The sequence below is a fragment of the Neoarius graeffei genome, chromosome 1 (genome assembly GCF_027579695.1).
Source record: "Neoarius graeffei isolate fNeoGra1 chromosome 1, fNeoGra1.pri, whole genome shotgun sequence".
Taxonomy (NCBI): domain Eukaryota; kingdom Metazoa; phylum Chordata; class Actinopteri; order Siluriformes; family Ariidae; genus Neoarius; species Neoarius graeffei.
The window spans coordinates 84,212,788-84,226,410 of record NC_083569.1 but is presented as its reverse complement, the minus strand read 5'-3'; the positions used below and the strand labels follow the sequence as shown (position 1 = coordinate 84,226,410).

The window sequence follows — 13,623 nt, the reverse complement described above, 5'->3', positions numbered from 1 at the left end:
AAATGAAACTGAACGGGGCGGGAGCTAGGTTAGAGCAGTCAACGTAAGTTGGCATTTAGAGTGAGGGCACACAATTTTACCTTTCCATCCTTGCTTTAAAATTGTGATTTTCGGCATACACAAATAATGATGGCACAAAATCTGGACTGCTTGAGTCAAGCGAGACCTCTCCTACAAACAAAATTGCATGCAAAGCTAAGTTAACATGCTAACAATATTCATTACATTGTGTAACTATGACCCAGCTAATCAGACAAACGCTACCAAAGTATTTTGCTACATCAATAAACGAAGACTAGAAAGAATAAAAAAGAAAGATTTAATAAATAGCCTGATCTTACCTGTGATGAAGTGGGCGCTGCAAACCCGCGCATTTTTGATGGTGCTTTCATCCCAGTCTACACGTTTGATGGCTTGTAGCCATAGACGTCGGCGATTTTTTTTTTGAATGGGTGAGATCCTGCTGGAATTCTGAACATTTTAACCCCATCACTGCTACGATTCTGACACCCGACAACACAACAACTAGGCATCGCTGAGTCTTTTTTGAGTCCAGGCTGCGCGCGCAATTTCCGCTTACGTATGAATGACGTTTACTGCGAAGGGGTCCATACGTAATTGTGATTATCAAGTATGAGTATGTGACAACACATCATGTAAAAACACCACATTACATAATAACCTGAAAAAATGTATACACACTTTGAATCATTGTGAAGTAGGTGTTTATTAAAATTCATTTCATTTTCAAGGTATAATAGAATTTACAGACATCACTTTATTGTTTTATCACTGCCTCTAACTGATGTTTATAGTCTACGCTATGAGACCTGCAACAGTCACTATAAGTGAATGTCCAAAAATACCAAAGAATTGAATGTGATTTGCATTGTCAGCAGTGACTGGACCAGAATGGATGTCAGTTTGAGAACAGGCGGTGACTAAATAATAAAATGTCTGTAAATTCTATTACTCTTTGAAAATTACATGGATTTTAATAAACACATACAGTACTTTACAGTGATTAAAAGTGTGTATACATTTTTTTCCGGGACATCCTGTATGTGCTTGACATCTTCACACACCTGTGTTTTAATGTCTTGAAGTGTGCATCAGATACGTGTGCGTCAGTGGCATCCTGTATTTTGTGTAATGTGTATTCTGGCCCGTAGCCAGACACACACGCCCCTCAAGATTACTCAAGATTTATTCATTTGTTCATGTCCGATGAATATACATTGATTCACATTTAAATTTACAATATCAAATCCAGACTAATCATAAAAGAAAAGTAGACTAAGTGAGGACGAGTTAGAAAAACGGGTTCATTTCTCCTATGTTTATGTTTACACGTTTTGTTCAAACTGCTTTACACCCCAATCCAGTGGGTGGCGGTAATGCCCCCATTAGACCCCTTTCACTGACGTCATCCGAAACCGGAAGTAAACAAACCCTGCGCCATATTGGAAAACCAACAGACTCGTGATTAGGGGGAAATGACGGCAGCGCGCGGTATGTGAACCCATGAGGCACTTGGTTCATCAAAAACCTACAATGGTAAACTTTTGTGCTGTGTTAGGGTTCCAACAAAGCTGATGGGAAAGGTGAAAAGAAGTCTTTCTACAGAATACCAGCTGTGATTGAGACACAAGGGGAGCAAAGCAAGGAGCTTTCTGCCAGGAGACAGAGAGAGGATTTAGCTGCTTTATGCAGAGCGGATCTGAATACTTCAAGTCTATTTTGTTACTGGTAAGTCACTAGGCTAGAGTGTTGTAGAACATTTTTTAAAATGTTTACTGAATAAAAACATCCTTAATTTTATCAAATATACTCTACTCTATATTTCATTTCTTTCTTTTGTTTTAATTTTCCTCCCTCCATCCCTCTTTGGATTTTAAATATAGTTTTCCCCATGTCCAAATAATTCAAATATATATAAATAAAAAAAGATAAGTAGTAAATTAAAAATAAATTATGAAATAAAAAAAATCCATTCTCCCTTGCCCTGAGTCTTATCATATGGGTCAAACCCATCAATCACAGCCAGTTTCTCCACATACCGTGCTCTTTCTGCAGCTGGTAATGTACTCACATAACCAGAATTATCAGCCATCGTGTCACTTTACTCTCGCTCGTACTTTGTTTTATATTGTGAGTATGTATGTATGCATGTACTTGGTCTTCCAATATGGCGCCCTAGCACAATCTCGCGGTACGGTGACATCACGCGGTAGCCCTGGATAGAAGAGAAAATGGGGAAAGAAGAAGATAAAGACAGAAAACGCAAGAAATCTGCTGCTACTTTGTCCCAAAATATTAGTGCCATGTTCCAAAAAAGGGCCAAAATGGGTAAGGTGCTGAGTACAGGACTTTGTTTTTCTTTTGTTTACAACAGTAGTGGTAGATCGATCTGTCAGAGTGATCAGTGGGGGGTAGCGTCAGCCCGTCCGTCAGTCTATGTGTGTCAGTGACACGCACACACACACAGATGAGTTAGGTGGCTCATTGGCTAGGTACTAGCAGCGTCGGACCTGGGGCTGCTTTTTTTTTTTTTCAGCTTGGGAAATCTGTGGTGTGAAGACAGTAAAATGCGAGACTTTAAGAGCACATGTTTTTCAGTCGTCATGGTAACATGGCGTCATGGTAACATGGCATCATGGTAACATGACACCCTGTCAGTGGTTTGGCATTTGGATCAGAGTGAAAAGAAACGTGTGCACTAGCTGAAAAATGAAAATGTTCAGACCAGTGTGTGTGAAAACACCCACTGTTGCTGCATTTGGGCAATTTTAAATTAATTGTCTTTATAGGGCTATGCGATATTATTTCAATCTCAGGATTACTTGAAACATTTATCTCAATTAGAAATTATTGTTGTTTTTTATGCTAAAGCATGGGCAGATCAGGAGTGTTCTGATGCCATAAACAACAACTGAAGTGAGCAACAGAGACAGACAACAACAGACAGACAATGAAGGAGAGCAACAACAGACAGACAGAGGAGGGGAGAGCAACAACAGACAGACAATGAAGGAGAGCAACAACAGACAGACAATGAAGGAGAGCAACAGAGACAGACAATGAAGGAGAGCAACAACAGACAGACAGAGGAGGGGAGAGCAACAACAGACAGACAATGAAGGAGAGCAACAGAGACAGACAATGAAAGAGAGCAACAGCAGACAGAGGAGGGGAGAGCAACAACAGAGACAGACAATGAAGGAGAGCAACAACAGAGACAGACAATGAAGGAGAGCAACAACAGACAGACAGACAGAGGAGGGGAGAGCAACAACAGAGACAGACAATGAAGGAGAGCAACAGAGACAGACAATGAAGGAGAGCAACAGAGACAGACAATGAAGGAGAGCAACAGAGACAGACAATGAAAGAGAGCAACAACAGACAACTGAGGTGAGCAACAGAGACAGACAATGAAGTAACAGCACAGTTGTAGGAAGATAACAATAATAAGTTAGACAACAGAGAACTTGTAACGAATAAGAAAATGTCTAAATTAGAAGATTTGAAGTGTGCTCGTGTATTTGGGGGGTACGGGAGTAGGGGGCCAGATGAAGTCCACTTTTGGGGAAAAAAGACCCCCCCCCTCCTCAATGCTGGCTACGGGCCTGCCTGGACAAGTCGCCAGGTCATCGCAGGGCTGACAAACAACCATTCACACTCACATTCACAACTATGGTCAATTTAGAGCCACCAATTAGCCTAACCTGCCTGTCTTTGGATTGTAGGGGAAACTGGAGCACCCAGAGGAAACCCACACAGACATGGGGAGAACATTCAAACGCCGCACAGAAAACCCCCCGGCAGCCAGTGGGCTCGAACCCAAGACCTTCTTGCTGTGAGGTGACAGTACTAACCACTACACCATGTGCTGCCCTTGGATAATGATCCAAGTATTAAAAATAATCCTTATATTTATAAGCATTTCAGTCTGTCCAATTACTTTTGAGCCTGTGAAAATGGAGTAAATGTGTAAAAATGTCTGTAATTCCTAAATGTTTGTGATGTTTTTGTTAAAATCCTTGAATTAAAGGTGATATGTGGAATAATTTTCTGCTTCATTTTTATTTCGCTGAGATTTCTGAAACATTACAGAGAAATAAACATTGTACTATCGTATAACCCTGTGACTTTAAACAAATACATTTATTTGATCTGATTTTTGAGGCTTCTGTTAAGGCTGATTTTCACTTCTGGATCAAATCCACACCGGAAGTTCGACCTCGACACTTCCGCAGTGTGAAGCTTTTATACTTCTTGTAAGTTGTGCGTCTCCTCTAGGGGGCGCTGTCACATGAAATACACCACGATTTACTGATTTTTTTTTAAATTGAGGCAGGAAATGTACAATAATGTATGGCAAGCACAAAAAGAGCACACAATGTTAACTGAACCTCCACAGGCAGGTGGAGAAGTCCTGCCTCAAGTGGAGGAGTTTAAGTATCTTGGGATCTTGTTCACGAGTGAGGGAAGGATGGAGCGCGAGATCGACAGGCGGATCGGTGCAGCCTCCGCAGTGATGCGGTTGCTTTACCGGTCCGTCGTGGTGAAGAAGGAGCTGAGCCAAAAGGTGAAGCTCTCGATTTACCGGTCGATCGTTCCGACTCTCACCTATGGTCATGAGCTTTGGGTAATGACCGAAAGAACAAGATCGCGGATACAAGCGGCCGAAATGAGTTTCCTTCGCAGGGTGGCTGGGCGCTCCCTAGAGATAGGGTGAGAAGCACAGTCACTCGGGAGGAGCTCGGAGTAGAGCCGCTGCTCCTCCACATTGAGAGGAATCAGCTGAGGTGGCTCGGGCATCTCTTTCGGATGCCTCCCTGGAGAGGTGTTCCAGGCATGTCCCCCCGGGAGGAGGCCCCGGGGAAGACCCAGGACACGCTGGAGGGACGTGGGCTGCCCAGCTGGGCTCCAGTCAGTTTTGTCCAGGGGTTCCATGGTGGCCCCATGTGGGCAAGCCCAGTTGGGCTGAAGGTGGGTTTCACATGGGCCCTAGCTAAAACCCACTTGGGCAACCCAGGTTTCTCCCATCTGGGGCCCACACTGAGTGGGCCCATGTGGGCTCATTATGGGTCCCTGATTGTACTCTTTAAGGTAACAACTATTATGGGGGCTTATTTTACAGTCAGCCCATAGTTCTTTACACAAACAACAATGACAAAAAGACTGGTAATACAATTACTTTTTTATTGCTATTTACAAAAAATAAAAACCAAGTTTTTATTACAGAAATCACTGAGAAAAACAAACAAACCACAATTTAAATTTCCTGAGGGGCTGCCTCTCTGGCCTGACGGGCCTGTCGACTGCCCCCCCCCCGGTCCCTAGCACCAATCAGCCACTTCGAGACCGCCTTCTCTGCATCCTTTCTGGTGATCTGACTGGTCATTACATTCTTCTTCAAGGCTCCTGCAAGGCACAAATATAGCAGTGACTTACTTCATGTGACAACTCTCAGCCAGGTTTGCAGAAGCAACAGAGTTTCTCAAAAAATTGAATATTGTGGAAGTTTGTTAAAGGAGAAATCTAGTGTGAATCAATCAATAGCCCAGTTGTTAAGGTTCACTGAAGGTTATCTGTATGTATGTGGTCTATGTTGCATCACATTTTCTTGTTCTTTTTCCTGACAGCACTTGTTGACCTCAAACAACCGGGCTAATGACTGATTCACACCAAACTTCTCCTTTAATTTCAGTAATTCAATGTATAAGGCGAAGCTCATACATTAAATAGATTCATCAGACATTAAGTGAAATATTTCTAGCCGTTATTTGTTTCCAATAAAAGGCATTCTATTCTATTCTAAGTTTAGGAAAACTGTGTAGCGGAGTAATATTTTCATAACATATCGAAATATCGCATTTCATGTCAGCGTATTGAGCCGTAGGGGGTGTGTCATTCAGTTCAATAAAAAAACAAGAACCATTGCATTCCTAACTATTACACCCCAGACATCACCTATGCCCACCCTTACACACACCTGTAGTTGCCTTTACAGTTCAATAAACATGTTTGGTATTATGATCTCTAATATTGTACAACTTAAACATTATCCATATGCACACCTACCATAAATTACTTCAAACAGCTTGAGGGGCTTGAATCCTCTCTTGCCGTTTCTCCCCACGAAGTTGTACTGTCTGGATAGGTTGTGGTCAGTGAGGAACGCCATCATCCTTCTTGTGGCCCCGTCAACAGTGCCCCCTCCAATGTCCGCCACAGCTGCAATCTGAGGGGGAACAAAGGCAATACAAGGCAGGTCAATCTATATTCCTCACTGGAGTAAACCTCTCAGCATGAAAGAACTGCCAGATGCATGGATATTTGAAAGTTAGGGTGCGCACATAGTAGATACAGTGTGAAAGAGTGGGAAGATCCCACTAGTGGATCGAAATGTTGCCTTATAGTTAAATAATAAAGTGTTTTTGGAGCGTATACCCAGTGTGCAGACCACTCTTTCACACTGTTCTCATAACTTTCAACAGCACTTGGCAACGTGAAACAACAGGGCAACAGGTTGATTCAGTCCACATACTGTAATACATTTAACATACATACCAGTTCTGACATGAAGGTGGGGTTTGCCAGTTTTTCTTCCATGCAGTCGACTTCATTAACCGTCTTGAGGGGGAAACCCTCTGGAGTAGAACAAACGGGGTTGGCAATGTTGTGTCGATCTTGGAGAAGTGCCTGGAGAATCCTCCCATGGTTCCTCTGTGTGTCTTTCACCTCCTCAAGGAGGGTCAAAATGCGAACAAACATGCTATCCTGAATGTCTCGTCTTGGGGTTGAAGACCCGTGGGTGGGAGCAGGGGGTGCAGGGGTCTGTATAGACCTGTGGGTGGGTGGAGGGGTCTGCAGAGACCCGTGGGGGGGTGGAGGGGTCTGCAGAGACCTGTGGGTGGGTGGAGGGGTCTGCAGAGACCTGTGGGGGGGAGGTGTCTGCATACATCTCGGAGTAGATGGAGGCCTCAGAGGTGATGGAGATGCCTGATTGTTGATGTTGTCGTCATCCTCATCTTCAGCCTCGCTGGACATGACCACTTGCCTAAACATGTATAATAATCAAGCACAATCAATAAGTTAAAGCATTTCAGTTTTGATAACTACTTTAACTAAAGCATTAGCTTATATAAAGGAAAAATAAAATTTAAAAAACAGTTTTCGTAAGTTTAAGTTAGTGACAAATTGAGCACCTGTGGCACATCCTAAAGCGGAAGTTAGAGAAAAACAAGGTGTCTTTTAACATCCATCTCATCTCATTATCTCTAGCCGCTTTATCCTTCTACAGGGTCACAGGCAAGCTGGAGCCCATCCCAGCTGACTACGGGCGAAAGGCGGGGTACACCCTGGACAAGTCGCCAGGTCATCACAGGGCTGACACATAGACACAGACAACCATTCACACTCACATTCACACCTACGGTCAATTTAGAGTCACCAGTTAACCTAACCTGCATGTCTTTGGACTGTGGGGGAAACCGGAGCACCCGGAGGAAACCCACGTGGACACGGGGAGAACATGCAAACTCCACACAGAAAGGCCCTCGCCAGCCCCGGGGCTCGAACCCAGGACCTTCTTGCTGTGAGGCGACAGCGCTAACCACTACACCACCGTGCCGCCCCTTTTAACATCTACCTGCTCTGAAATGTCATCACAAAGGAATGGGAAAGGATTACAGTAGAAACCAGTGCATCTTTGGTGAATTTCAAGGCCATACAGGTTAAGGCAGTTCATAATAATGGTGCTCACACAAAATATTGACAGTATGTATGAGCATAATTAGGACATGTTCGCTGGGGTGTACTTAATTTCGTTTCCAGCTGTTTCAGCATTAACATTACGTTGAGATTTTCAGAAGACTACAAATTTCTGTTGTTATACAAGCTGTACACTGCCTTCTTTAAGTTGTATGCTTCACTTCTAGTGCTGTCCCATAAAAAGATTTAATAGAATATTTGCAAAAATGTGATGGTTGTTCTCACTTTCCCCCTTGTTACTTTAAGTGATTACATTTATTATTATTTATTAGTTAATCATATATTTGTTCATTCTACTGTTCTCTATAATTCAAATAGCCTCACCTCCTTTTGCGCTTCCCCCTGCCCATATTCTCTGTAGACTCAGGCTCGGTTGATACATTTGTATTCTGTTCATATTCCACTAACTTTGAGCGAGCAATTTCATATGTTGCTGTGGGAGACAGACAAATCAGTGGCAATTAGTTTCATTCAGAGCAAAATTAAAGGTGGAAAATGAGTTCTTGCATGGTTTTGAACACAATTTCATTTTTTTGTATCGAACCGTAGAGCAACTCCCCTTGATCAGTTTTCTGCCAGCCCCATGAAAAATTTGAAGAAAACAAACAAACAAACAAACTTGTCTTGGGAGGCAACAAGGGGGTTGTACACATCAAACAAACACTAGGGGCACAGGCTGTGCACCAAAACATAAACCACTTCCAGCCAATCAACAACATGGTCAGGGGAGGGGGGAGGGGTTAGTGAGTGTGCACATAGACCCCTTTCACTGACGTCACCCGAAACCGGAATTAAACAGACCCTGCGCCATTTTGGAAGACCAACAAACTCGTGATAAGGGGATAATAACGGCAGCGGTATGTGAACCCACGAGAATAAAGTGGAGTGGCAAACGACTTAAACAAACAAATCTGAGCTGTTTTATTTATGATTTATTGGCCCAACAGTAGACTTGAAAGAAACCTGTGTGAGACTTGGCAAAAAACTGTGGACATAATGGATAAGTCTGTGCATGATCTGCGGACACTGAGGTAAGCAAACGCAAGAAATTCAGATTTAAAACATGCTAAATTGGCCCCAAGTTGATAACTGTATGAGGAGCAAGCCTCCCAGACTTCTACAATTTAATACTAATAATAATTTAGGATGGTTTGGGGCTTGCTCGCTGCTGCCAGGTTGGTTGTTGAGTAGCCTGACTTTCTTTTTTTCTTGCGTGTGGTATCATTGTTGACGCGAGGTTGTTTTTTGAACATGCCAATGTGGACACGATTTCCCCTGATGAGTTATGACTTCAGACGCAATGCGTGTGTGGAGGTGTGGAGTCCGCGTGATATGTGCGCAAGATAGGCTTCTCATGTGTTTGGAGATCCGCGCTCCGAGACAAGTGCAAGCGCCCCAAGGGAAAAAAAGGGGCCCCCAAAAAATATCGGCATAGTTCGAACACTGAGTGTAGGCACTGGGTGTAAACAACAAATAGTTTACAATGTCTGGGTAGCAAACAGATGGCAGAATTGGTGTCAGGTCCTCCTTATGTTTCCATTCTCCCTTGCCCCGAGTTTTATCATATGGGTCAAACCCATCAATCACAGCCAGTTTCTCCACATACCGTGCCCTTTCTGCAACTGGTAATGTACTCACATAACCAGAATTATCAGCCATCGTGTCACTTTACTCTCACTCGTACTTTGTTTTATATTGTGAGTGCATGTACTTGGTCTTCCAATATGGCGCCTAACAAAACCTCGCGGCGCGGTGACGTCATGTGAAAGGGGTCTATTGGTGGGAGCAGTGAGCAAAGTTGATTTGCTGGAATTTGAGAGTACCGTTTCGTATAGACCCTTCCCACTGACGTCACCGGAAACCGGAAGTAAACAAACCCTGCGCCATACTGGAAGACCAAATCGGGTTTTCAGAAAAGGAAAGAAAATAAACGCAGGGTCGAAAATACAAAAAAGGAGGCAGAAAAAGCAAAACGAGTTAAGGTAGGACAAATGGTTACTTTTTTGAGGCAGCCTGCCATGGCTGCCTGCAGGCTTATTTATTATAGCCCATTTAGTTAAAATAGTTGATATAAAATGTTTATAGTTATGTGATGGTTGTCTTCAGTGTTCGAACTATGCCGATATTTTCGGGGTGTCCCTTTTTTTCCCTGGGGGGTGCTTGCACTTGTCTCGGAGCGCGGATCTCCAAACACACGAGAAGCCTATCTTACGCACATATCACGCGGACTCCACACCTCCACACATGCATCGCGTCTGAAGTCATAACTCATCAGGGGAAATCGTGTCCGCATTGGCATGTTCAAAAAACAGCCTCGCGTCAACAATGATACCACACGCAAGAAAAAAACAGTCAGGCTACTCAACAACCAACCTGGCAGCAGCAGTCATTGTCATATCGGTTTATTTTATCTTTGATGTAAACACAACACTTCGGATATGCAAATGCTTCCCGTTACACACGATTGCAATGTCAATAAACATCATTTTGCCAATATTTTAGAGACCCCCCAACATTTCCCAAATCATGTTTTCAAGGGATCTCATGTCTGTTTCAGGGGATCTCGGATCCCCCGAGTACCCCCGTAGTTCGAACACTGGTTGTCCTGATTTAGACTGGTGTGTTTTTTTGGGGGGGGGTTGCGCGATGTTGCACCCGGGTCCAGATTAGGGCAGAACCGGCCCTGGCTACATTTCAGGTGTAGTTTGTTTTATGTATGTATGTACTTGCATAGATGTGTACTTGGTCTTCCAATATGGCGACTACCGAAATCTCGCGGCGCGGTGACGTCATGCGGGAAGGGTCTATAGCATTTTAGGTATTTACATGGAATGTCAATGGAAGTGATAATGCAGGAACTCGTAGTGCACCTTTAAGCAAAATCTACAATGAACTCATCTTGTAAGATAATATAATACAAAATACACATGGGCACATTACCAGCTTTTCTCTTCACGGTCACTTCATGTGTCACCCAGTCAGTGCAAGGGTCCTTTTGCTTTATGGCTGCCCTTGTCGAGTTTATCTTTGCTGGTGGCCAATAGCATTCATCCTCCTCAGACCCAGTAAACCATTTGGTTGCTATAACTGCCAGTCCGTGATTTGAAAACTCCACTACAGCGAAAGGTAACATGCTTAAAAAAAACCCAAATACACATATAAATAAAAAATAAACAGCACTTTAGTGCAAGAGTGGCAATGCCACGTATCCAGTCTTGAATGGCAACAAAGCCATTTTTGTTTTCAACTCATCCACAGGTAATAGCTGCAAGTGCTCAGATAAATTGCAAACAAAAAGAATTCCAAGACGTGAGGAGTCCATTGGATAGGTGAAAAAGGATTTGGCGGTTTCAGAAAAACTACACAGGACTTTAACAGTTCCAGAATGTGACAAAATGTTCCGCACAACAAGAACCCTTCCCCCTACAGAAAAACAGCTGTCACCACGAGAGGAGGAGATCCGTGTCTTTCCATCATTGTAACACATGTATTGTTCCCATATTGCAACTGAATTAATCATTGGCCCAGAAAAGTGGAGCTGATTAAGTGGGCTTACAACAGACATGGTCTTTTGGCTTGCCAAATTCTGCTTCTCATGGATCCACCTGACAAGTTGTTGGACAGGGTCTTGAGGCCGACAGACAAGCTTTTTTCAGTTTACCTAAAAACGTCTCGAACGGCTCCTGTGGGTTCACCACCCACAGAGGTAGCAGTAGGGGTTTGGTGCAGTGTGGATTGGGTGGCAGTCGAAGGCAGGGGCCTCGACGACCTGATCCCCGGACACAGCGGCTGGCTGTTGGGACATGGAATGTCACTTCGCTGGGGGGGAAGGAGCCTGAGCTTGTGCGGGAGGTTGAGAGGTACCGGCTAGAGATAGTCGGGCTCACCTCCACGCACAGCTTGGGCTCTGGAACCCAGCTCCTCGAGAGGGGCTGGACTTTCCACTTCTCTGGAGTCGCCCGTGGTGAGCGGCGGCGGGCTGGTGTGGGCTTCCTTATAGCTCCCCAGCTCAGCCGCCATGTGTTGGAGTTTACCCCAGTGAACGAGAGGGTCGCCTCTCTGCGCCTTCGGATTGGGGAGAGGGCTCTTGCTGTTGTTTGTGCCTACGGGCCAAATAGCAGTATAGAGTATCCGGCCTTCTTGGAGTCCCTGGGAGAGGTACTGAGGGGTGCTCAGACTGGGGACTCCATTGTGCTACTGGGGGACTTCAATGCTCACGTGGGCGATGACAGTGACACCTGGAGGGGCGTGGTTGGGAGGAACGGCCTCCCCGATCTGAACCCGAGTGGTGTTTTGTTATTGGACTTCTGTGCTAGTCACAGTTTGTCCATAACGAACACCATGTTCGAGCATAGGGGTGTCCATAAGTGCACGTGGCACCAGGACACCTTAGGTCGGAGGTCGATGATCGACTTTGTAGTCGTGTCATCTGATCTCCGACCCTATGTCTTGGACACTCGGGTGAAGAGAGGGGCTGAGTTGTCAACTGATCACCACCTGGTGGTGAGTTGGATCCGCTGGCGGAGGAGGAAGCTGGACAGACCTGGCAGGCCCAAACGTATGGTGAGGGTCTGCTGGGAACGTCTGGCCGAGCACTCTGTTGGGGAGGTCTTTAACTCCCACCTCCGGGAGAGCTTTTCCCAGCTTCCGAGGGAGGCGGGGGACATTGAGTCTGAGTGGACCATGTTCTCTACCTCCATTGTGGACGCAGCTGTTCGGAGCTGTGGCCGCAAGGTCTCCGGTGCCTGTCGTGGCGGCAATCCCCGAACCCGGTGGTGGACACCGGAAGTAAGGGATGCCGTCAAGCTGAAGAAGGAGTCCTATCGGGCCATGTTGACCTCCGGGACTCCTGAGGCAGCCGACGGGTATCGGCAGGCCAGGCGTGCTGCAGCTCGGGCAGTTGCAGAGGCAAAAACTCGGAACTGGGAGGAGTTCGGGGAGGCCACGGAGAAGGACTATCGGTCGGCCTCGAAGAAATTCTGGCAAACCGTCCGGCGCCTCAGGAGGGGGAAGCAGTACTCTGCCAACACTGTTTACAGTGCGGGTGGGGAGCTGTTGACCTCGACTGGGGACATTGTCAGGCGGTGGAAGGAATACTTTGAGGATCTCCTCAATCCCACCGTCATGTCTTCCACTGAGGAGACTGAGGCTGATGACTCAGAGGTGGACTCGTCCATTACCCAAGCCGAAGTCACTGAGGTGGTTTGCAAGCTCCTCGGTGGCAAGGCACCGGGGGTGGATGAGATCCGCCCTGAGTATCTCAAGTCTCTGGATGTTGTGGGGCTGTCTTGGTTGACACGCCTCTGCAACATCGCGTGGCGGTCGGGGACAGTGCCTCTGGAGTGGCAGACTGGGGTGGTGGTCCCTCTTTTTAAGAAAGGGGACCGGAGAGTGTGCTCCAATTATAGGGGAATCACACTTCTCAGCCTCCCAGGGAAAGTTTACTCCAGGGTACTGGAGAGGAGAATTCGACCAATAGTCGAACCTCGGATCCAGGAGGAACAATGCGGTTTTCGTCCTGGTCGCGGAACACTGGACCAGCTCTATACCCTTCATAGGGTGCTCGAGGGTTCATGGGAGTTTGCCCAACCAGTCCACATGTGCTTTGTGGATCTGGAGAAGGCATTCGACCGTGTCCCCCGTGGTATTCTGTGGGGGGTGCTTCGGGAGTATGGGGTTCGGGGCTCTTTGCTAAGGGCTGTCCGGTCCCTGTACGAACGGAGCAGGAGTCTGGTTCGCATTGCCGGCAGTAAGTCAGACCTGTTCCCGGTGCATGTTGGACTCCGTCAGGGCTGCCCTTTGTCACCGGTTCTGTTCATAATTTTTATGGACAGAATTTCT

General features: G+C 45.7%; 1 protein-coding gene and 1 long non-coding RNA gene across 2 annotated transcripts; one reads left to right on the top strand and one right to left on the bottom strand.

The window, feature by feature from the left end:
* The first annotated feature begins 1,477 nt into the window (after positions 1 to 1,477).
* LOC132889189 (uncharacterized) lies at positions 1,478 to 4,070 on the top strand. The gene is made up of 2 exons (XR_009655016.1): positions 1,478 to 1,749; positions 3,750 to 4,070. It is a non-coding gene; the product is annotated as an uncharacterized LOC132889189 (long non-coding RNA).
* Positions 4,071 to 5,281: 1,211 nt separating this feature from the next.
* On the bottom strand, positions 5,282 to 7,059 carry LOC132885328 (uncharacterized). Its single transcript, XM_060919881.1, has 3 exons — positions 6,580 to 7,059; positions 6,091 to 6,250; positions 5,282 to 5,430 (listed from the first exon to the last, which is right to left on the bottom strand). The coding sequence occupies exons 1-3, from the start codon at positions 7,057 to 7,059 to the stop codon at positions 5,282 to 5,284; spliced, it is 789 nt and encodes a 262-aa protein (XP_060775864.1).
* Between the last annotated feature and the right edge of the window lie 6,564 nt (positions 7,060 to 13,623).

What these genes read in the sequence shown, in the direction of transcription:
- LOC132885328 (XM_060919881.1), bottom strand. Translation starts at nt 7,059, where the DNA reads ATGTCCAGCGAGGCTGAAGATGAGGATGACGACAACATCAACAATCAG. An exon ending in CCACCTTCATGTCAGAACTG is followed by an intron (nt 6,251 to 6,579) that starts GTATGTATGTTA and finishes GTTCCCCCTCAG; the next exon opens with ATTGCAGCTGTGGCGGACAT. An exon ending in GCTGTTTGAAGTAATTTATG is followed by an intron (nt 5,431 to 6,090) that starts GTAGGTGTGCAT and finishes TGTGCCTTGCAG; the next exon opens with GAGCCTTGAAGAAGAATGTA.